Here is a 23,652-nt window from a genome sequence, read left to right on the forward strand (position 1 = left end):
TGGTGTGGATTATTGTGATGTTTTAATCAGCTCTCATTCTGACGGCACCCATTCACTGCAGAGGATTCATTGGTGAGCAAGTGATGCAATGCTACATTTCTCCAAATCTGATGAAGAAACAAACTCATCTACATCTTGGTACTGCAAAATCCCTACAATATACTGCACTAAACAAAAACAAAGATGCAATGTTCATTTGAAATGGAATGTATATTTCCAAAGTATGAAAGTGGCATTCACATCAGCTCAAGGAACGATGCCGTTCAATCAACAAAACACCATTTTCACACAAGCAAACATCAGCTCGATCACACGCAGGACTTGACAGCAGAGCATCGGGACATTTCTCATGAAACAACAATATCCAGTTGAGTCAGCGGCTGCAATGATCAAACCTTAACAAAACACCAGTTAAGTCATGTCGGCATGATGCAGGTGCACCCAATAAAATGTTTCGACATTCTTTGGTTTGAATAACAACAAAAAGCACTTGGTCAAATGTGAATCGTGCATCCAAACCAGTTACACAAACAAACAAAAATCAAAAGCTTATTGTGAGTTTCTGAAATGCTTAAGTGTACTTCAACAAACATGACCCAACATTCAGATATGCAAATGACCTGTTACAAAAAAGTATGTACAAATAAATACATAATCATATGCAGATTTCATGGCCACATTAAACGCTGTGCATCTCCAGTGAGACTCCGTGAATGACTGCTGGTGGATCTGTCAGGATCACTGGGTTTTCCAGTGTGCCACTGAACGCGGCGTTTAGGAGTCTCATTAAAACCCCTGCACACGCGCATGCAGACTGCGATCTGGACCGGAACAGATTGGCCTTTCAGGTCTCCCGGAAGATATCGATTACACGTCCGCATCCGCACACAACTGACAAATGCAGCTGCGCTATAATGGAAAGTGATGGTGGCATTTCTGTTCGAGCCAGACGAACGAGGACGCACTGGAGGCGTTTCACATTTACAACCCATCAACAATATTATAAGGGCGACGGGGCTAGTTGTCACACCTTATACTCCAGTGTATTTTTTTCGACCAGTCAACTTTTGTATGAATACAGACAAAAAAAAATAAAAATCATATGAACTTTTACACTACTCCTGTCTAGAAAATATAGTTCGTTGAATGCATATAGCGGGGCATGTTGTCACAATGGGAACATTCTAATTTTTTGACTTAAAAAATATTTAAGAAATGTAACTTAAAAAAAAAAAAATGTTTTAATGTTTTTTTTGTTTACAAAAATTATTATATCAAAACAAAATTCAAGAAAGATACAAAAAAAGTTTTATAAATTACGATGTGACAACTTGCCCCAACCTGACATTTTTTGGAAAATACTCTCGTCCAAATCGACCTTCATTAGGAGCTCCTTCAGGATAATTGGGACATTTCCCCCAATTTATCTGAAATCACCTTCTATATTTATGACTCTTACCTTAATAAATCCCATGGTTTTACAGTTCACCAAATGTCTACTACACAAAAAAAAATCATTACACTTCTCTTTTGGAGGGCAGAATTCACAAAACCCATTCCAATTTAAGTCTGCTTTGAACTATGTGTTTTAAAGCATCACGCATGACCACTGCTAGACAATACGAGCGTTCGTGCTAAAGGACTTTTGACTCTGAACGTCACTGTGACAACTTGCCCCGAGCCCCCGTTCAGTCTCGGAGGAGATATTCCCGGAGGTTATTCATTCAGCGTCCGTGCGCGCGTCCAAGTGCACAAGGCGACACTAATACAAAGCGCCTACTGCGCGTTTCGGAGCATCTTCTGCGCGGAGACCACGAGCAGCTGCTGCTTCTGCCGGCTGGACTTGACGGCCAGGATCGCCTGGCGGTTCTTGTACTGGACCATCTGCAGCGTGATCTCCGCGTTCCAGCCCTCGTCCTGCGGGCACCTGAAGTCGATCTCTCGGCCCTCGGACATCACCACCGTGAAGTACACGTACTTGCCCTTGCGCTCCACGCAGTCCACCGTCTTCATGTTGGCGAAGTGCAGCTCCTTCACCTTGCAGCCGGTGTCGTGGTGGTGCTGGTGGTGGTGTTTGGGTGGGTGAAGCATCAGTCCGTCCTCGGTCAGCACGCAGCGCTTCTTCTTCCACAGCTGCAGCAGCCCGTCGCTGCGCTTCTCCAGCACGCCCTCCTTCAGCACGCGCGCGCCGCCGCCGGACTCCAGCATCGCCTCCGATCGCGCATCAAACGCCCCGGGTTCGGGTTTGGGGATGAGGGTGGCTGGGTGGACGGATGGAAGTCCCTAGTCTGCGAGGACTGTGATGATCGGGACTGAGCGCGCGCGGGGGTTTTCTCTCACGCGGGGACCGCCCACTGCATGCACGCAACTCGGTAACATCAGCACACACACATATACACACACACACACACTCACTCAAGTTCATCACGGACAGTCTCAGAAAACCAAATAAGGCGCCTATACCTAGGCTACAGGAAGCATTTTTAGGAATCGGTCTCATTCGAAAATAGATTGTCATTTAAGGTGAACATTTAAAACATTTGGAAAGAGAAATGCTACATTAAATATTACAATAGTATTATGTCATTAAAATACAATGTTTCAACTATTTGAAACAAACTAGCATTAAAATATTCCTCTTCAGATTTAAATAGTTAATATAAATATTAAATGACAATTAAAAAAAATTTGTTATAAACTTTTACAATATGCACTCATTAGGATTATTATAACTAAATCCAGAACTAAAACCATAAAAAAAATCGAATACACCGACTAAAAAAAACGAAAACAAAATTACTAAAATTCTTTAGTAAAATTAAAATATATAAAATAAGATTCTAATTACAAATAAAAACTTAATACAACATTGGTAATATATTAACAAGATTCGATATAAAACTCCTAATTTAACACGTTTATGATTCAAATTAACTATTGCATGCTGTCACGAGTCCGCAATACAAATAATAAAATCATTAGACAAGTGCAATATAATTTTTTTCTTGTAATTCATCCATTATTTTCCTCTTCCATCACAAATTTTCACCAACTGAGATGATCGTTACTTTTAGCAACATTTAATGATATAAACCAATTACACATTTAATCTTTAAACTCCATCTTTTGGAATGAGTAACAGACCCATTTCATCACTCAAAAAATGGTTGCACTTTATTAAATTAAATCAAAATGTATCATTTGAGTGGTCAAATTTAATAAGCAACTTAAACTCAACGGTGCCGCCTAGTGGAGCCATTGAATCATTACAAATATTTACCTATTGACAAGCAATCATAAAACTGATGCTTAAATTACAACCTTAACTAATAAGCTTTACACTTGAACAGAATGAGACCGACCAAGGCTTGCACATTTTACCAATTTATTTTTCATGAATATACATCCACGTACAGTTATTGAGTACATTAGTATTTTGTAGCATGGCATTTTGCTTTGACAACAGCTGCTGAGGGGAACCAGAAAGACCCCTGCTGCTTCAACCGCTCAGACACAACTAACTAACCTACCGACCGATGACCCGAACGCCCTGCTCCACACGTGAGCACAGAGCCGGGCTACGAGACACGGGATACTGCGGCGTTTGAGGGATTTCTGGGTGAAAATCTTGCTCTATCTGCTTCAGACCTGCTGGGCTGCGCTACGAGTGAGAGGAGACGAAGACTACCTTCCTCTGAACACACACACACACACACCTTCACAGTGATAGGCCTGCCAAACAGAGGTGGCGTTTCACCACAAACATCACTCACGGCCGAGCTCAGAAACCAGCCAATCAGAGACTAACTAAACTGGCTCCTCCAATCAGGTTCTCTTGTTCAAAGTCTAATCTTCTAATGAGGTCGCTTGGATCGTTGTAAGTGCATTCCGGGACGCGTGAAGCAGAGAACCCACCTGAATAACGGCAAGCCAGTTGAAAGTGAAGCATTGGTTGAATCGATGAGAAAAAAACGCTACCGATACATGACGAAAATACAAAGTGCTCATAGAAAAGAAACGAGTCATGCAGCAGAGCGTCGACTGAATGGATGTGGAATGTACATCAGTCACCACCGAGCTTTAAACGACCTCCGAACTGAAAATAGTGACGTTTTTGTGGAATGTTAACCGAATGAATCTCTCTGGACGCTTCTCCTGTAAACCGTCTTTCCCCAGCTGTTGTCTAAGAGCAATACAAAAGACTTCACGAGAACCCAACTAGTTTAGCGGAGAAGAAACGAGTGTCATGCTTCGAGGGATTTTCTGCATTCTAACTATTTTTACAGAGAAAAAGGAAAACGAAAGAAACCGGTCTAGTAAAATACTATGCGTCATGAGCCACGGCTCTCGATAGATAAGTTGTTTTTTTTCTTTTTTTGTAACAAAAATCTCGAAACCCTTTATTTTTCAATTATTTCTACCAAGAAAAATACAAAACATTGTAAGGCGGTAAGTAACTATGTTTGTTTGAAGCCGTTACAGTGTAGGGGATCCTGAAGGTGGCGGCGACACCATCACTGCTGTTTGCACTCCTCTGGAGGGTTGGCATCCTTCTGTAAAACACCAAGAGGACGACCTGTTAGTTATCTACACAAAATGCATTTCGAGTGTAAAAACAGCTCAGGCTCTGGGTCCGTACACATTTCAGCCAATCCTATCACACGGCCACTAATTAAGGGTCTTAGGGCCCTATGATTTCTGTGATGAAGAAACTGCGGAACTTAGTCATAAGTGGAATTTACAGTATAACTTCAAGCATTTTACGGTTTAATCTGATAAAACTATAAATCACACACACACACACAAACTCAAAGGCCTGCACAACCTTTGACCAGCACTTCTCAAAGTTACAGTGGTAGACAAAGTACACGGATCGCATCAAGTACTCCTATCTAAAAAAATACTTTTACTAATGTACGCAAGTATTAAAAGTAAGATTTCATCATGTTAAAATATACTTTTGTATTAATTTTATATAAGATATATACACACACACATATTGGAGATGCACCGATTGCGATTCTGATTTTTACAGATTCCGACTTTCAATCTAAGAACTATGATTGACGGCATATACAAACAAAAATCTATTTTTTTTTCAATGCAAAATTTTATTTTCATAATAAAAGAAATTAAACATTACAATTTTCCCCAAACTGCACTAAGTTGCGCTAAGGCCCTAAAATATTTGTTAAACTTAATAAATTGTTAAATTGCATAAGATTCATGATTTCAAATAATTAGACGTGCTTTTTAATTACTAAATAAACTTGATGGATTTCATGAGGCCCTAAAACATAATTTGTTAAAACTTAAGAAACTGAAAACTTTGACTAATTAACTATACATGATTTTTGATAACTAAAATATAAATTTAACTACTAAAACAGAATCCAGAGCTTAAAACAAAATACAAAAACAAAACAGAATTTGGCAAAAAATTTAATTTGAGAAATAAAAATGGATTTTATAGGCTAAAAATTGAATTTGTTCAACTCAAATTCTTCATTTTTGATTACTAAAATATAATTTAACCACTGAAACAATCCAGATAAATAAAAACTGAAAAAAGAAAGAAAGAAAGGGCTTCATAAGGCCCTAGGAATGGCACAGCTATGACTGACACTGGGTTCCACCAATGGCATGACAGCACGAGCACAGCCGGTCTTTTCCACCCTCAGCGTGAAAAGACTCCAGGGGGAACAAGTCAAACTGGGGTTTAATTTGGAGAGCAAACCGGATGCTTCAACATACAGAAGCAATACAGATGCTAATGGCAACTCACAATGGTTAAAGAGAGGAAACCAAGCACAAAAGCGGAGCGTGTTAGTGGTCAGTAACAAAACAGGAGGGTCACATTAATTCATGAGCGTTACCTACCAGGGCAGGGTTACTACAGACATCACTTACACCTAGTGAGGAGAAATTTAGAGAGGAACTCAAATTTAGAGAGGTGCCAAAGTGCTTGAAATGCTAACATGTTAATTATGTCGTCACTTACAAGAGACAATATTTTCCTACTCTAATTCTGTTTGATTAGTCAAGTCCATGCTTTCAGAAACGATGAGACTGGCATGCTGTAGACAGATGTTCATGAAAAACACCTCCGGTGCCAAGAAGATAATCCTGCAGCGATGCTTCAGTCTCATCCAGAACAGCGATTTGGTTGAACAATTAAGTGTTTCATTTCAAATAATAATATTTTCAACTCAAGCCAAGCAGGTAGAGCTGCACGAATAATCAAAATTGCGACATGCGATTAAATTAAATGTGCTGCATGTTTCAGAGTGAAGAGTTTGAAAATGAAAAATTTAAGACAAATATTAGTATTGTAACTTTACAGTTCAAAAATATTATTCATAATTTTTAATTTGACAGCGAAATTACAAAAGTAACACGGTTCATTTAATTTTACACTGATTTTGTTAAATAAAATATTACTATTGTAATCTCACTTTAAAATTAAACGGATTTATGTCTTAAATACTACATTTTTTATTTTACAGTGAAATATTACAATAGCAATACTTTGTAATTCATTTTTATATTTTTTATGATATTAGTATTGTAACTTTACAGTTCAAAAATATTACATTCATAATTTTTAATTTGACAGCGAAATTACAAAAGTAACACGGTTCATTTAATTTTACACTGATTTTGTTCAATAAAATATTACTATTGTAATCTCACTTTAAAATTAAACGGATTTATGTCTTAAATACTACATTTTTTATTTTACAGTGAAATATTACAATAGCAATACTTTGTAATTCATTTTTATATTTTTTATTTTTAAAGAAAATATGAAAAAACATGACCATTGTTATTACTATTGCATTATTTCACTGTAATATTAAATTGAGCATTTAAGAATATATTTCTGAAACTCAATTTTTTAATTTAACAGTGAAGTAATATTTTGTTCATTTAATTTCTATATTTTCATTAAGAGTATCATCATTATTATTACTACTACATAACCATACTGATATATAGACGACAAAAATTGTGCAACCCAACAAGCAAGCACAACAAACCTCTCAATCACCAATCGTGCAGCCCTAGCAAACGAACAAGGTCAATAATGCCTTGGAAAAGCATCCATTAGCATTCCCATCCTGAAACTTGACCCCTTGGAGAACGTACTAATGCATTACTTAACTATGCTCAGATTCAATATTGACCTTTGTTTGGCAGCATATATTCAATGCTGTCGCTTTAGATGCAGTAGTTTTAGAGCGGAAGAACAAAAATAACCACAGAACTGGACTGTAGTATTTATAAATCACGGTTAAAGGTCTGATGTTCACAGAGATGCTGCAAACACTGCGTCATTTATCTACTCGGCAAAAAATTATCTGTTCTCATTCGGATTTCTCTCTCGAATGGACCAAAGATGACATTAAATAAAGCAGAAGTTAATAAATCCTAAAGAACTTGTTTTTTTGCCAGGAGAATCAGCGTTTGAGGGCGAGTGAGGCAGAGATGCATGAGTGGAGGTGACAGTATGTATTCTGTATGTTGAGATCTCAGTATCAGCCTGCTGTAAGGAGCATCAGTGGACGTCTGGACTCTTACCTTGGGCTCATAGTCAGGATCGTTCTCCTCGTCTGCCTCCTCTTCACCCTCCTGCCAATTACAAATGTCCGTTTACAAACATGCAGGGGAATAACGCTGATAAAAACAGACAAACAGAAGACGACTAACCTCATCGTCGGCTTCCTCACCCTCCTCATCATACTAAAAAAAACAACAGAAACATCGATCAGACGTTTGGAAATAAAGCATGGCTTTACTTCATGACAGAGAATGTGTGCCGTTCACTCACATCATCGTCATCATCCTCGATGGCCTCGCCGGTGAAGTACAGCACCGCTCTGGGCACGATACGCTCGCGGATGAAGTGACCGATCTCAAAGTCTGCTGCTAACACGGCCTCCGAGTCCTCGTCCTGAACAGCCACAAAAACAAACCATCAGACACTCATCTACAACCATGAGACTTCACGGTTACTAACCAAAACATCAGGTCATTCACCAAGCTGATATAGCGGTCACGCACAGCGCCTAAAACTAACACTCACCAAGCACCAAATGAGAGTAAAAAACAGCAAGTGTATGAAACCGTTACTCGCCAGTTGGCTGGTAACTTCTTTTATTAATTCTAACAAAGCATGAGAACACGATATGGTTTAGTGCGATTATCAGATTAACTTGAATAATGCAACATGAGCCAAACTTGGAATGAGAAGCGTTTATAAATCTGTTTTCAACAAGAGAAGCATTTCAAAAGTTCAGTCAAAATAAAAGCTCTATGGTTTAACACTTGAAAGCCAAGGAAAAAACCCCAACCATAAATATTAGCATTGTAATTGTACTGTTATATAAAATAATTATAATTATTATTTATATTGACTGTATAAATAAGTGATTTTTAAAAATAAATAATAATTAATAATCATATTATTATTAAACATCAATAATAATAAAAATCAATTGTTTGCCCAATTTGTTTTAGGTCCTGGTCATGCATATCCAAATTTAGATTAAAGTGACAAAGTTCATGGCCTGGAATAAAATGAGTTACTCACCATTTCGCCGCTTTCTGGAACTGTAACGAAAAGAAAGCTTATGATCAGCAAATGCTATTCTTTGATTAGCTCCTATAATGATGTAAATGTGTCGTAGGGATTATAATCAGTGATGTGGCAGGTTTGAGGGTTTTCTACCTTCAGGTGGAGAGAAGAAATTGAAGAATGAATCATTGGGGACCGTCTTTGTGACCGTCCTGACTGTGCCACGTCCCTTATGTTTCTGTTTCTTCTTAATGGTTTTCAATGTGATGTTCTTGCCCTTATTCCATTCGATCGTGCACCTAAAAACACACAGTCAGCCTCTAATGTAACAAACGTCATCAAAGCTAACAGGCAGAGCGAAAGTCGGATGTTGAGCCGTACCCTGTGCAGCCCATGATCTCTGGGCCGTCGAAAGAGAAGGGATCCGACTCGTCTGGCTCAGACCTCATTTTGTAGGTCTTTGTCAGGACTGTGTTTGTGAAGAAATCATTGGGCTCAAAGTGGAACTCTAATGTGAAACTCTGAAAAGAGACCAAACTGTGAGTAAACTGTGAGGTTAAGACATCAGATAGGAGACAAAGACATATCAGACTCACCATTGGCTGGCCCGCATCGGAGAATTTGACTTTAATGTCTTGTAAGTGCTTAAGGATTGGTTCATCATGTTCCTGGACAGGAAAAATAAAATAAATGAAATACTTCCAAATACCAAAATCAATTCCATAAATATCCTTAAATAAAAATGCACATTATTCAAAAGCAGAGACGTCCAAACCAGGGCCCACATGCCATTGAAGCATATCTTCATTTCTAATGAATTATAATTGATATCACAAAAAACAGAGGGGAAAGGGGGGGGGGCAGAACGTTTTTGCATTTAAATGCAACTAACTATAAAACAAAAACTATATACACACACATGCATACATACATAATTAAACTTTTATAATTAAATTATATAAATTTAAGAAAATGTAATTCATTTAATTAAATATATTTAATACATTGATATAATATAATTAATATACATTTTGGCCATGATATATACACATCTTCATTTTTAATTAATATTTTGGAATTCAAATGTAAAAAAAAAATAATTTAAATTAAATAGTTAAATTCTATAATTAAAATGACAAATGATAAAAAAAAAAAAACGAATATATATATATAATAAAAAAAATTGTAAACATATATATATTGATATAATGTAACATTTACTTTTGGCCTACAGCCTTTAATCAAGTTTGATTTTTGGCCCCGTGTAAGTTTGGACATCTGTTCTAAAGAAAATTATATTTATCAAAAATGTAAGTGACATTAAACAGCCCAGCTTTCATTTCCCAATCAAATTACACATTAAATTCTGAGTAAAACCGAACAAGAGTTGCATTATTAAAGTTAGATGCAAATAGCTTCACTATGCCCGTTTCTTCAGCTAAAAAAGGATGCAAGGGACACTTTTGAACCACAAGATGGCAGTAAGGACACTTTGCAAAGAGAAATCTCCTGCTGTAAATACCCATGACCTGCTTTTGAACACCACTACACTCACAATCGTTCCCTCGTGTGCCCGCGTTTGGCTGTTTTCTCCCTACCTGCAACATTTCGCTGAGAAGGTCGACGTTCTTGAAAACTGTGAGCCAGAACTCAGGGATTCCTTTAGGGTCTTCCTTCTCCTCGTCTTTCTTCTCTTCCTCCACTTTGGCCTTTTCCTTCATTTCCTCCTGGTGAAGACAAAGATATAGAGTCAAGCTATGACTGACCACCGTATATTATGTAACACTATATAAATGAGGTGGTATTTGAAGAGCATGCAGGTATGGATCACCTGTACCTGCTTACTTACTGTCAGCTCTTCCTCTTCATCTGGTTTCCACTCACACTCTTCATCTGTGGGTTCGTATGCTGCTCTCACGATTTCACTCCGCTGAAGACAGACAGTTTTTCACATTAATCTGAGGCATTTTTAGAAATCAAAACTAACCTACTTAAATATAGTGATTTAAACCAACTAAAATAGACTCACTGAAAATCAGCCGAATCATTACGTCTAAGCAGGGTTTTTGTCATTAGCAAAAAAATTAAAATTAAAGTTAATTACTAAGAAAAATACACATTAACAATTACTTGGAATACAATTAAATTAAATGCATAAAAAACTGAAAGAATATTAATTATAATATTAAATTAAAACATTTACTAAAACAATTAATTTATAAAGAATGATCAAAACCTCAAAGAAAATTTTGCCTTAGCAACTAACTTAAAATAAGTTTAAGTACTAAAACAAGATATGCATATATGTGTGTGTGTGTGTGTGTACACGCACACACTAAAATTAAAGCAGAAAACAAGTAGTCTTATTCAAAATATTAAAAACTATAACAGCATCTCACTGAGTAAAATAACATTGCCCAAGTGCTCAGTTCTTGGCCAGATTAAACTGCAACATGGACTAGACTTTATGCTGACAAGAATACATTTGTACTGTAAGACTTAAAGCCAGCAAACTTGTTTTAAGTTTTATTTTGAAGGACCCCAACTTTTAATTGAGCCTCTCAGACATAACTGTTCCACTGGGAGCCCGAGCGAGAGCTACAAGAGAGGATAAACAGCTACAGCTCAGGTTTTATTTTCTGTAAGACATCTCTCTGGCTGCTGTTTGCCTCTAGTGTCCTTGATTGACCACTTGGTGTTTGCTGCAGTTGGAAACGCTGAAGCAGCAGGTCAATATAACCGCTTTAACGCACTGTACCACTCGCCTTCTAGCACACAGCAGTCGTTTCATCTTAAACCGCACCTTTTCAAAGAACAACCCCACTGTATCTCATTCTGGAGGACAAAGAAAAGCATCAGTTTTTAAATCTCACCTTGTCAAAGAGGGGCTGATACAAAGCGGCGTATTTTCGCTCCAGTTCGTGCACTTCTTCATAGAACTTTGCTTCGATGTGGGCGCATTTGACCTGGAGGTTCTTAAGGGCATTGACGCGTCTCTTCACCACCTTTGGTAAACTGCGCAGACACCACACACAACGTCACACGGTGCAAATGACACACTGCTGATGATTCATGAATGACTCAGTATCATCGTTTTGTATGGAGTGAGTAAAAAGAGACGCTTGACATTTGGTTGGCAGAAAAGAAATCAGGGAACAGGACTGTGCCAAATTTAGAAACATTTAATTCAGTCGGTGTTGGCAAAGTAGGGAAATTAGATGCAGCCAATGGGAAACAAAGGGGCTATTTGAAGTTGTGCTCTGCGTGGGCACGTACCTCTCCATGTACCCTGAGGGAGATCCCACGAGCCCATCCAACCTCTCCTGCAGCGCCGCAAGAATCTGAGGGTTCTGCATCATCTGCATCGTCAGCTGACGTGCTAAAATCAGAGCGAACACAACCATCACCTGACAGTCACATCAGGAAGCATGACAAATTACACTTAGTATCACAGAAGTACCAAAGAATGACGAAAGACGGAGACTGATATCTATATTATCCAGACAACTTAATCATGCCAGTAAAGTACTTTCAATTGAAATTTAATCATGATTACCTACAATATGGACAACTCATTATCTATAGAAGTAAAAGAAAAGAAACAGCCAATATAACAAACAATAAAAAAAGAAAATAATGTGCTAATATAAAAACAAATCTAAAAAAAACAGTAATAAAAAAATATGAAAACAAATTCCAAAGAAATTATAAAAACTTGTAAAAAATTTTTTTGAATCTATTAAAAATGTAATACCTAAAAAAAAAATATTTTATTATTATTTTTTTAATCCTCAACCCTGTAATGCGTCTCTCAGATCTAGGGCACCTTCTTCACCAAGGGTCAAAAAAAGATGCCATTTTCATCCCAAAAATAAACCGTAGCAAACAAAGGCAAGGTCAGCGTGCCTGAAGCAATCTTTAAAGAGCGAGCACGAATCGAATACTTGTGGTTCTGCCTAAACACAGCGGAGGTCACTGAGGTTACGGACTGATATCCTGTTACCCAACACGAAAAGTGCCAGTGCAAACGTGTGCATAGCCTTTTCCTAATGATAGTCAGCAATAAGAATCCAGAATCCACAGCTGCCTAGTGAAGAAAATCAGAGCAAAGAGACTCTAGACCAGGGATCCTCAAATCTGGCCCACGGAATCCACTTTCCTGCAGAGTTTAGCTCTAACCCTAATCAAACACACCTGAGCATGCTAATCAATGTCTTCAGGATCATTAGAAAATCACAGGTAGGTGAGTTTGAGTAGGGTTGGAGCTAAACTCTGTAGCGCAGTGGCCCTCCAGGGCAAGATTTGAGGAATCCTACTCTAGACAGTAAAAAACACACTATAAGCTCACTGATGGAGGGAGTGCTGGGAAATCTCATTCATTTTAGCCAATCAGTTTGTTTCAAGAAACTTGCTAAAAGAAATTTGAGTTTGAGTGGCCACTGGTATCTACTTAGCATTTAACATCTTTAGTGATCAAACAATGCTGTTTTATCAGTTTTTGAATAAGCTTTATGGTTTCACGAATCAGAAATCACTGCAACCTATGATGATTTTACATCCTATTTTTCCCCTTACCATTTCTTGTACATTTATATTTCATATGACCAAAAAATTAATTTTGTATTTTAATTTAATTACAAAATATTCTCATGGTTAAGTTATTATTGTTAATTCTGCAATGAAGTTCAGTACCATTTTACATTAAGTGGAAGGTTTTCATTCATATTACATGCGATTCCCTTGTTATTGGCCATATTTAGTATTGGCAAAACCAACTACTGGTCAACCTCGTTCACACGGGAAATGAGAAGGGGGGGGGGGAAGCATGGAAGAGTCCATAGTCATACCTTTACTGTTGTCTTCCCCAGTTTCCTCTTCCTCCACCTCTTCAACATCCTCCATATCTGCTGGGTCTATTTCAGTCTGGTCTTTACTGCAGATACACACACAATCAGAAATTAAACATTTACCCAACCAGCTCTTAATTGTGTCTCCATTCGCTTTTACCAATGTTAACATGACTTTCTTCTAAATAATCTTTTAAAAGTGGTCAAGAGGAATCAGCATTTCCTTCTTTGAAGATAAGAGCTTGGCACAGAAAACAACTTTCTCTTAGACCGTCTATCATGCATTTAATCTTTTATCTACAGCGTTAAAAGTTGTACATCCACTGACAAATTTATACCGCAAAGGCGGCACAGAAGCGCTTCAGAAATGGCATTAAAGTGTCAATACACACAGTTTAATGCTGCTCAGTGGTGGCTTAAAGGCACAATATGGAAGATATTTTAAATAAAATATCCAAAAACTACTAGAACAGTTACATAATTTGCTGACTTGTGTCCTTACATTATCCCAAATGTTTCGAAGAATGTTTAAATCCAGAAAAATAAGCTATTTTAACTAGTGACACCGAGCGTGTCCATAGTGTCATTGTGTCGCCTGCCAATGACGTCCTAACCTCTCGATTTCTGGTTTTGTAGAAAACATGGAAACACCAAAAACGCTTTAATATGTTCTGCGTTTTAATAGACCGGTGACGACCGCGCACAGTAGCATTATAAAATAACTTTCAAATGCATCTAGTATGATAAAACAGAACTGCTTTACCCCACATACACACGACCGGAAGCAGCGGAAGCGGTCGACTGTGGCATAATAAAAGCTCTGCTGCTTTCCAGCCGTGTGTCGCGCTCGTTCAGCGGCCTCGTTTCGCTTCGACGGCTTTCAGCCTCACCCTGCTTCATTCTACTACGTTAATAAATCATCAGCTCATCCATGAACATGATTTCTGCCCGAGTCCCGTCGGATTGCATCAGCTGTGGTGATGAAGACCAGAACTCCCATGATTCCACACTCAGTCACAGCGTCATCAAACTACGCCTTGGTCTATTTTGCATATGTGCCCTCTAGCGGCGAAAATTACATATTGTGCCTTTAAATGCATTCACACAGCAATTACATGTATACTTTGATACTAGGGGCTGAGCAGGCATAATTTAGTCTGGCTTCTATGCAGCTTTGCATCTTAACACTAAATTGTGAGCAGGCAGAGCAGCTTTAACTTGGTGTAAAAACACCTCAGTTGTCATTTTGGCTGAAAATGCAGGTGCATGTGAAACAGTATCACATCTACGGCGCTCTTAAAAGACAGGAAGTTCCTGTGGTGAGCAACTGGTGTATTGTTCGTGTCACAAGTGTTAAGTGAGTGAACTAGGGTTGTAGAGTTGCAAACATGTGTTTGGCATAGCACAGACGCTTGGGATACCACACAGAGCGTGAAAGCATGCAGACGATGTGTTGCTGGCCCTAGGTCATCTCTCACAGGGAGGAAAGAGGTTAGGACCGGATTGGGGTGTTTAGATGAGTTCACTGGTCATGTGAGGGCTAATCAAAAATCAGCAAAAAGGGGCGTTAATGCACCATTTCCCACACAAACAACAGGCATAAAGCAATTTTAGCTGGGAATGTCAAGGGCCGCCAATCCAACAAGCTGTCAAACGAGATTATTTTACTGACAGTCAGAAATAAAACCTTTAATAGGCAAACATGCACTTACTTGTCAAGATCTGCCATGTTGTTTCACCGTTTTGTTTCCTAGAGGAAAAATCAGATAGGAAAATGTTAATAGTGTCCATTATGTTCAACAGCCTCAAGCTAAATTCAGTCGCTGATGGTCTTGCTGGTCAGGTGAGTGTATTAGGATGATTCAGGCAGCCAATATACAAAAGTTTAACTATTTAGATGCATAACAGAAGCATCCAGATATATCATTTTGATGGTGCAAATGTATTGAAACATGTACACTGCCATCCTTGTGATAGAAAGCTTCAGTGGTAGAATAGAAATTCAACCCCTGGGGTTTTTACGGGATAGATTAGCTATAAAAATCAAAAGGTGTGAACCACTATCTTCAGCTCTGAATCTGACTGGATCCATTTGTCAGGGCCCGACCTGCATACGTGCAAACTCCAACGCACAGTCGGATCAAACACGGGCTCAGACGCCCACATCCAGACCTCCAGCGGCAAGAGCGAGCAACTTCATTTATTCACAAGCTGATTGCTACAGACAGAATGTTCTCAGCCTACTCTGGTCTCCGCCTGTAGGAGATCGATAACATGAAGACCTGACGTTGCCCTGGCAGCATCCATTCTTGACAGATTTGAAGGTTAATCTCTTCCGCTTTCTGTCTGCGTCAAGATCAGCTGAAACCTGTCATTACAGACATACGAGAGTTTCCAAAACCATGGCAGCATCAGATCATCTCATTTCACAACAAGACGTCACAAAACCGGGACAAAGTTCCTGGCACATTTCCTCTAGACTCTGATAACCATTTTTCAGCAGTGAAAGCTGAAGGCAAGCCTTTAAACCTTACAAAATCTAGCTGACCTGGGAGCAAGGTTCAATTCACTTGTTAAAACCTCTTTAGGCTTCCCAAACCTTATGACAAACACATTTCCAAGACTCTGTCAAGCATCATTCCAGTAGGGGTGTGCGATGTATATCATCTGCGATATCGTAATTGTTGTTTTAACGATGTGCGATTTGACATTATCGAGTATTTTGCAAAAATCATTCAAAACATCCCTACAGAGCGCACGCATACATTACGTGAAGTCTAGACTAGTGCGTGTGCGCATTTAGTGTGTTTTCTTTCACTGCATGATTCAGTCTATTATAATGCATTTAGAATGATCACAAATTCAAGACATGAAGGCAGAAAATGCATATATTTATACCACGTCACATAGTTACTCAATTTCACACGAAGAGTGCCGTTTTTCTCAAAATTACCATGATTACAAATGTGACATTGAATTCAATAAACAATAAGTTAATTAAGAGACTTACGTTTTAGACACCATATTGCTTGTTTTTGCTCTATTTCGCCAACAAAAATCATTCCGAATACAGCCACAGCGCTGTTTTGTGTCTCCGAGCAACATGACGGTGTTTCGTTCCTGAATGAATCAACCGTTTAAATGATTCGGTTCAATCGCAATGACTCACTTATTAACAGTGATTTGCTGCCACCTGCTGGCGGTTTTAATTTCACATTTCGGCTTTTTCTTTTTTTCATGTTTTAAATCATTTCAAATCAGTATTCAACGTTTTAATAACACACTCAGCAAAATATCGTCTAATTATCATTATCGATAAAATCCCAGAAAATATAGATATAATTGTCAATATTGCACACCCCTACAATTCCAGTCAGTTGTGACTTTTTCACATAACGATTGCACTCAATAGCAATTTCAGGTCTACAATGTAGACTAGACGTGCATGACTTTTCCCACACCTAAAAAACGGTTTTACATGAACGCAAGAAGCCCAATTTTGTCATCAATTCATGAAAAATGTTCAAAGGAAGCAGAGATAGACATAAAATAAGTTCAACTGATATTTACAGTTTTCAACTTAACCAGTCAGTCATTCTCATTTTCAACTCTGGGGAAAATAACGCAATATCTCTGTGATAAAACAACGTTTTGATTATGCCTTTCCAACATAGAAGTGACTGGAAGGTAAACAAAAAAAAAAGTCCAGAATTTATTAATATATCTACTACTAAAATTATTATATTTTCCTTTAAATATATATTTTGTTTATTATTTACATAAATATTTTCAACATTTATAAAGATTTTTTTTCTATTAAAGGGATCCTATTATGCTCTTTTACAAAGTCTTGATTTTGTTTTGGGGGTGTACTAGAAAAGGCTCTGATACTAGGTTGTTTGAAAAAAATGTGATCGGTGAGCTGGGCCAGTGCGTGCTGCGGTCGGTGAGCTGGGCCAGTGCGTGCTGCGGTCGGTGAGCTGGGCCAGTGCGTGCTGCGGTCGGTGAGCTGGGCCAGTGCGTGCTGCGGTCGGTGAGCTGGGCCAGTGCGTGCTGCGGTCGGTGAGCTGGGCCAGTGCGTGCTGCGGTCGGTGAGCTGGGCCAGTGCGTGCTGTGATCGGTGAGCTGGGCCAGTGCATGCTGTGGTCGGTGAGCTGGTCCAGTGTGTGTTGTGATTGGCAGCACTCTGCGCCTGGTCGGGAAATGTCATGCCCCTTACCATAGCCACCTACCAGCTTCAGTGTAAATATTGCATCAAAATCAAATCAATTTGAGCGCGATTTAAACCCGGATGATTGTAACCACTCCAAGTTCATCTGCCTTGGCAAAGCTAGCGTGTCTCAGACATAGTGATAACACTCGCTGCATTCTCTAGTGCAGCTCAACCAGGTCTCGTCCCATTCGTCGATATTTGTGATATCACAAATCCCTGAAAATATGTGTTGTAGTCCAAACGAGTCGTTCGTTGTTTTTAAAAGTAATTTCTGTAAAATAAAATATCTCCTTTTGAATTGGACTTTGAGCGTTGTAACTTTGCAGATCTTTTTTTATATGCTCAAACCGCAGCGACATTACAGACTAACTAAAGTTGAAAAAGTGAAAGCATAATAGCACCCCTTTAAAATTTATCAAACTCTAACGTAAAAAAAGAAAAGAAAGAAAGGTGTCCGTCAACGACAGTAACATGACTTACAAAAATAAGTCTGAGAAATACACAATACACATGGGATGAAATATGGTAATACTGGCTGCCTTCAATCACACAGCCTTATTCTGTTCAACAAGAGCAACCCATCAGCCACATTTCACACAGATGTGACGAATTAAACCTCTAACTAACCAACTCTGTCCAGGCATTGCTACAGCCACCATCTAAAACAGCTGTTTAGCTCTTAAACTGGGTTAATGATCTTGGATTTGATCCACGGGTCAGTGCAGTGGCCACATCACCACGTGTTTCCTCCACAGACCCACCGGCTAAACCCGTTAGCAGCACAGCCTCCTCATAACCAACCCATCCTAGCTACAGCAGACTGACAACATTACCAAAGCGCTTCAGAGTCAAGCTTATCAGGAAAAACGGCATGCTAAACTGAATTTAAACTAGCGTTAGCATGCGTGAAGACACCAGATCATTTTATCCTTACGCTCAAACATGGGCCATATTTACGTCTCCACGTCAGATTCTCACTATAACCGACTGATTAGTTAAATAAACCGGTTTATTTCCTATTTTTCCGACAACGTGATCAGACACCAAAATAAAAAAACCGTTAAGTTACCCGCCAGATCATCTCCAACCTGCCAACATGAGAAAATAGGCCCGTTTCCAACTATCGTAACCAACCAAACAAACGTTTAAACATTAAAACCCCAGTTTGGTTTGTCTGTTTAACGGCTAAACCTGAATTTATTCGATATTTAAAAATCGACCAGCCATTTTCATCTCCATCATGGAGGAGTCCGTCTCGATGGCTGCTGACTGACTGAGCGGTTAGCTCGCGAGCTAACGTTAACTGAAACATCCCATTCTGAGGTCTCGGTTCGTGTCAGATCTCGACTTCAGTACTAGTTTATCTTCTGGGGTGCACAAAAAGAGGTTTATAAACAGCCCCACGGCGGTATGTGCTCTTACCGAGAACCCGATGTGTAGAGGTCCGTCTGAGGCGGTGCTGCTGCGCAGTGATCAGCGCGAGACTCCCGCTCTGATGGCGCTAAAAGGGAAAGAGATCCCGCCGCGTGCGCTCATATACATCTGGCGTCAGCACGTAACACAGGTCGCGCGTTCACTAATCCTACTACGGCGAAGGCGGAACTCATGAATATTAATCACGCACAGCGCTGCTCGGGCTATTCTCATTGGTTAGCGTCTTTCACGTTAGCTAATTAATATTCATGAGCGCCGCCTTGGTCATAGTAGGAGTCTGAAATATGCCACCAGGACGACGGCAAGTGCAAAGGGAGGGGCTGCCGGAAATCGTTTAGGGGGGAATGCCATTGTTATAGCGCGGGCAAGGGGTGGAGGTTCCCGCCAAAGCTTTTGCATCGAAATATTTTAAAACTAAAACATCTATCTATCTATCTATGTCTGTCTGACAACACAAACTTGGAAGCATTTTGTTAAAATTAATTCTGTGAAAATTTCCTATAATTTCTGGGTATGCAATGTGTTAAAGCATTCCTGGGCACTATCAAATTTGTAAGAATATAAATAGAGTCATTGTTCTGTGGGCTTAGAAGAAAAGAAAAAAGACTGGAACGCCAGAAACCTGAGCAAAAACCACTTGGTTGTTTTGCACCGAATGGCACTGATTTCCATCAGAAAAACTCAGTCAGAGAGTGCAGCATTAAACTGAATATTAATAAGCCGGGATATTTTGATATCACAGTTTATCAGAAGGTTTTGCGAGTGTTTCTATATAAAACCTAAAACGTTTGACTTGATCTCATTGAGCACTCGTCTATCGTTGCTCTCTTTATAAAAGCTGTGGAACGGGGAAAAAGTGGAGAAGAAAAAACTAAAGTACTACAAAACAGGCAAAGCAAAGAAAAGTTGAGTTTATCGGCATCCTTAAATATGATAAAGGCTTTGAGGAAAGAGCCTCACACCAAACGGACTGCAAAAAACACACCATGCAACATTAAAACAGAAGAAAATGATACTGAAGATCAGGAGAGATGAAGTCAGTGCACACCTATTCATTTATTTACTTACTTATAATAATGTTTGATTTATTTTGCACATTTCCTTAGCCTTTTAATCAGCTTATGATATGCAAACGAGCCTAGAATCTTATATCAGAGACAAAAATGGCAGCCTGAATATTGCAGCTTAGAGATTATTATTTAAACCTGAAGAGACATGCATGATATCCTTTAATAAGAGATATAATTGCGTATTCTTAATAAATACAAATGCAGAGATATCAGCTAGTAATGTTAATAGAAGATGGTTCACAGAACATTCAAAAGTAACTTTCCCGTAATGTTTGCAAAACGATCAAATGTGTTCATGGTGATGAGACAGCTGATATTTAATAACCTGCACATGACCTTTTCATCAGCATCCGGTTCACTGCAGACAGACTCCCAGCTAACACATAAGTTAGCCATTTTCCTAACAAACGTTATTTTTGGATGTTTTCTGAATGTCCAGTTTTTGGAATGTTTAAATCAAAATTCTTGGTTGTATGAACATTCCATTTGATCATTGTGTTACGTTTGAATGTTCCCTGAGCATTCTGAAACAAGTGGCGACACTTCAAAAACGTTAGAAGAACACCCAACGCGGAAAATGTCCCATGAATGATGTACAAATACGGTTTTGTTTTTGTGTTTTTAGAACATTATTAAAGACCAGATGACTTTAAATGAACATTCTACATTTGTTCATAACTTTGAGAGAACCTTTCCAGAACGTTCTGAGAACATTCCTTGTTAAGCCTGTGTTATACTTTCTGCGTGCGCGAGTCCGCTACACTCTTAAAAATAAAGGTGCTTCACGATGCCATAGAAGAACCTTTTTGTCTAAATGGTTCCATAAAGAACCTTTAACACCTGAAGAACCTTTCTGTTTCACAAAAGCTTCTTTGTGGCGAAAGAAGGGTCTTCAGATTATAAAAACCTAAGAAAGAGATTTTTCGTTAAAGTACCTTTGACTGAATGCTTCTTTGTGGAACCAAAAATGGTTCTTCTATGGCATCGCTTGAAGAACCTTTTGAAGCACCTTTATTTTTAAGAGTGTAGGGTCCGCTATGGTATGCGTGACGTAAAAATCGTCATCGGAGAGTGTGCGCGGAGGCTCTGCGCAGACATACGTGTGCCTCTCATTTTTTGTGTCAGTAGGCTACATGCGCAGGCTGTGTGAAGAAGCCCGTTGCTACTCGAACCTGTACAATCCCTCGATAAAAAACAATATAAAGACAGCCAGATGTGCAATAACAAGAAAAATCTGTCATCATTTACTCACCCTGAGGTTGTTCCAAACCTGTATTTTTTTCTTCTGCTGACCAAACAGTTGGCGGTAGCCATTGGCTTCCATAGTAAGGAACAAAATACTATGGAAGTCAATGGCTACCGTCAGCCGTTTGATTACCAGCATTCTTGAAAGCATCTTCTTTTGTGTTGAACAGAAGAAAGAAACTCATGCAGGCTTAGAACAACTTCAGGGTGAGTAAATGACAGAATTTTCATTCAAATTTCATTTAAAGGAATTTCTCAGATGAAATCGGATGGGATTCAGGCATTGTCAAGCTCCAGAAATGGACCATTCAAGCATCCTTAAAGTAGTCCATATGTCTTGTGCGCTGTTTTAGCGTGAGTTAATGATGACAGAAATGCATGAACTCTATAAACTGAATATTTCAGCTAATAGCATCTGAGACTCGGGGAATGAAAGCGCGTGTCGCCCTCTCACCCTTTATTATTCCTCTGTAACTATCATCTAGTGCTGAGACTTCAACCCTGCCCACTCGATATCCTGCTGGCAGTAAGAGGAGCTGACATATAGATGCCCACAGTTTTTAAAAAATGAATGCCATGACAGAGACACAGTTAACCCGTCAGCGGCTGTATCTGTGTAGCACTCTCACACTGTAACTCAGTGACAGGGTTACATAAGAGACGAGTGTTCACCCAAACACACGCTTCATAGACATTTAGGTGCAAAACACCTGATCAGTGTGAGTTAAACAGGCCTTCATGATTTGTGCAATACACATACCAAGGGCTAAAAGTAATATACAGATGCTACACAGATGTTACACGGCCCTCAGTGCAACCTAATCCATGCACAGAGCGCCCACTGCAAAAACACAACAGGAAGGTCTCCATCCACCCCCTCCTGAAACATTTCCAGGGGGTTTTAATGCACCGCAGGTGGGAGGCGTGGAAACATCACACCTTTGTGTATCTGCACATCTGCAAAGAAGCAGAATGAGGAAGATGGCATGTGTTCAAATGGCGACAGCCCTCTGAAGAAGAGCTAGAGTGTAAACAGGATTCCCCCGCCAGACGGGATGAGGGGATAATCTAAGAACATTTGGAGGACTGGCGGAGTGGTACTGCACCGTCGCCATGGCAACACGCCTGGCCGAGATGAGGAAATATGACATCACTGGTACAGGAACTTATGAGAGCCAATCAGTGAAGCTAAAATATTGTTATTTTCAGAGATCAAACCTTTTGCATTTGAAATGCATTTTCTGTATTTCTCCCTTTGGATGTACAACCAAAATATAACACACAGAGCAGCATTGTGTCTACTGTGGATGTGTTGTAAAAAATACAAAGAGGGCAAGGGTTTCTTTGAGCATGCAAACATGGGCATTTGCTGGATAAGCCTTAAAAAAAATACAAAAATAAAAAACAAAACAAGAATAAGTTACCTCAGAACACACATGGGCATTAGCTGGACCAGCCTAAAGTAAAGTAAAGTAAATGAGCATTCAAGTGCTATAATAAATTAAAATAAAATAAAAATAAATATAATGAGCTTTCAAATACAAAAATAAATTAAAGCAACTAATAAAATAAAATAGCAAAATACAGTAACAAAAAAAGAAAAAAGAAAACAACAAATAAATTAAAATATAAATGATGAGCATTAAAGAAAGTGACCTGAGAACACACATGGGAATTAGCTAGACCAAAATCAAATCAAATAAAATAAAATAATAAAATAAAATAAAATAAAAATAAATAAAATAAAATAACAAATGGCATTCAAGTGCTAAAAAATAAATATAAATAATGAGCTTTCAAGTGGTAAAATAAATTAAAACAACATATAAGATAAAAATAAAATATAATAAAAACATAGAGAATTAAATATTTCAGTATGTTGCTTGCAATAAAATAGATTTTATTATACATTTTGCAGTCAGATGGTATAGCTGTGATACTTTAGCAGGGGCTAATTGGTTCATGCTAACTAGCCAAACCTTCACTCCTCAGCTTTCTCAAGTGGATAGATGGACTTCAGTGTTTGCTAAACAGACTTTGGCCGATAGTTTTGGCTGCTGGAGTGTGGGTGAGCAGCACAGAGGAGGGCTCGGGGTGGTTGTGGTCATTTCTGCTGGATCAGATGGTGTTTCCCCTGTAGATGCTGTGAGATGTCAAACCTCGGCTCACCGGCCAACACCTCATGACTTATTCATGCAGATTTGGTTTTTGCACTCTCACACGCTTCTCGCTCCGGCTGCTGACCTCCTATGCACACTTATTGAC

At 38.9% G+C, this 23,652-nt stretch overlaps 1 protein-coding gene across 3 annotated transcripts; it reads right to left on the reverse strand.

Moving 5' to 3' along the window:
* Positions 1–3,371: 3,371 nt before the first annotated feature.
* Positions 3,372–19,219, reverse strand: LOC107590521 (nucleosome assembly protein 1-like 1). 3 transcript variants are annotated; one of them, XM_016279294.1, is made up of 16 exons: positions 19,061–19,219; positions 15,138–15,175; positions 13,426–13,511; positions 11,855–11,957; positions 11,452–11,593; positions 10,416–10,508; positions 10,177–10,305; positions 9,175–9,246; positions 8,960–9,099; positions 8,732–8,877; positions 8,594–8,613; positions 7,832–7,954; positions 7,711–7,743; positions 7,582–7,632; positions 5,881–5,912; positions 3,372–4,553 (listed from the first exon to the last, which is right to left on the reverse strand). In XM_016279294.1, exons 2-15 carry the CDS (start codon positions 15,152–15,154, stop codon positions 5,907–5,909), a joined length of 1,161 nt encoding a protein of 386 aa, XP_016134780.1. In that variant the 5' UTR covers positions 15,155–15,175; positions 19,061–19,219; the 3' UTR covers positions 3,372–4,553; positions 5,881–5,906. The 3 variants fall into 3 exon arrangements, with proteins under 3 accessions (XP_016134780.1, XP_016134779.1, XP_016134778.1); XM_016279293.1 differs by lacking the exon at positions 5,881–5,912 and having other exon boundaries at positions 10,428–10,508; positions 19,061–19,218; XM_016279292.1 differs by lacking the exon at positions 5,881–5,912 and having other exon boundaries at positions 19,061–19,218.
* Between the last annotated feature and the right edge of the window lie 4,433 nt (positions 19,220–23,652).

Source organism: Sinocyclocheilus grahami, unplaced genomic scaffold, assembly GCF_001515645.1.
Source record: "Sinocyclocheilus grahami isolate Dianchi unplaced genomic scaffold, SAMN03320097.WGS_v1.1 scaffold129.1, whole genome shotgun sequence".
NCBI lineage: Eukaryota > Metazoa > Chordata > Actinopteri > Cypriniformes > Cyprinidae > Sinocyclocheilus > Sinocyclocheilus grahami.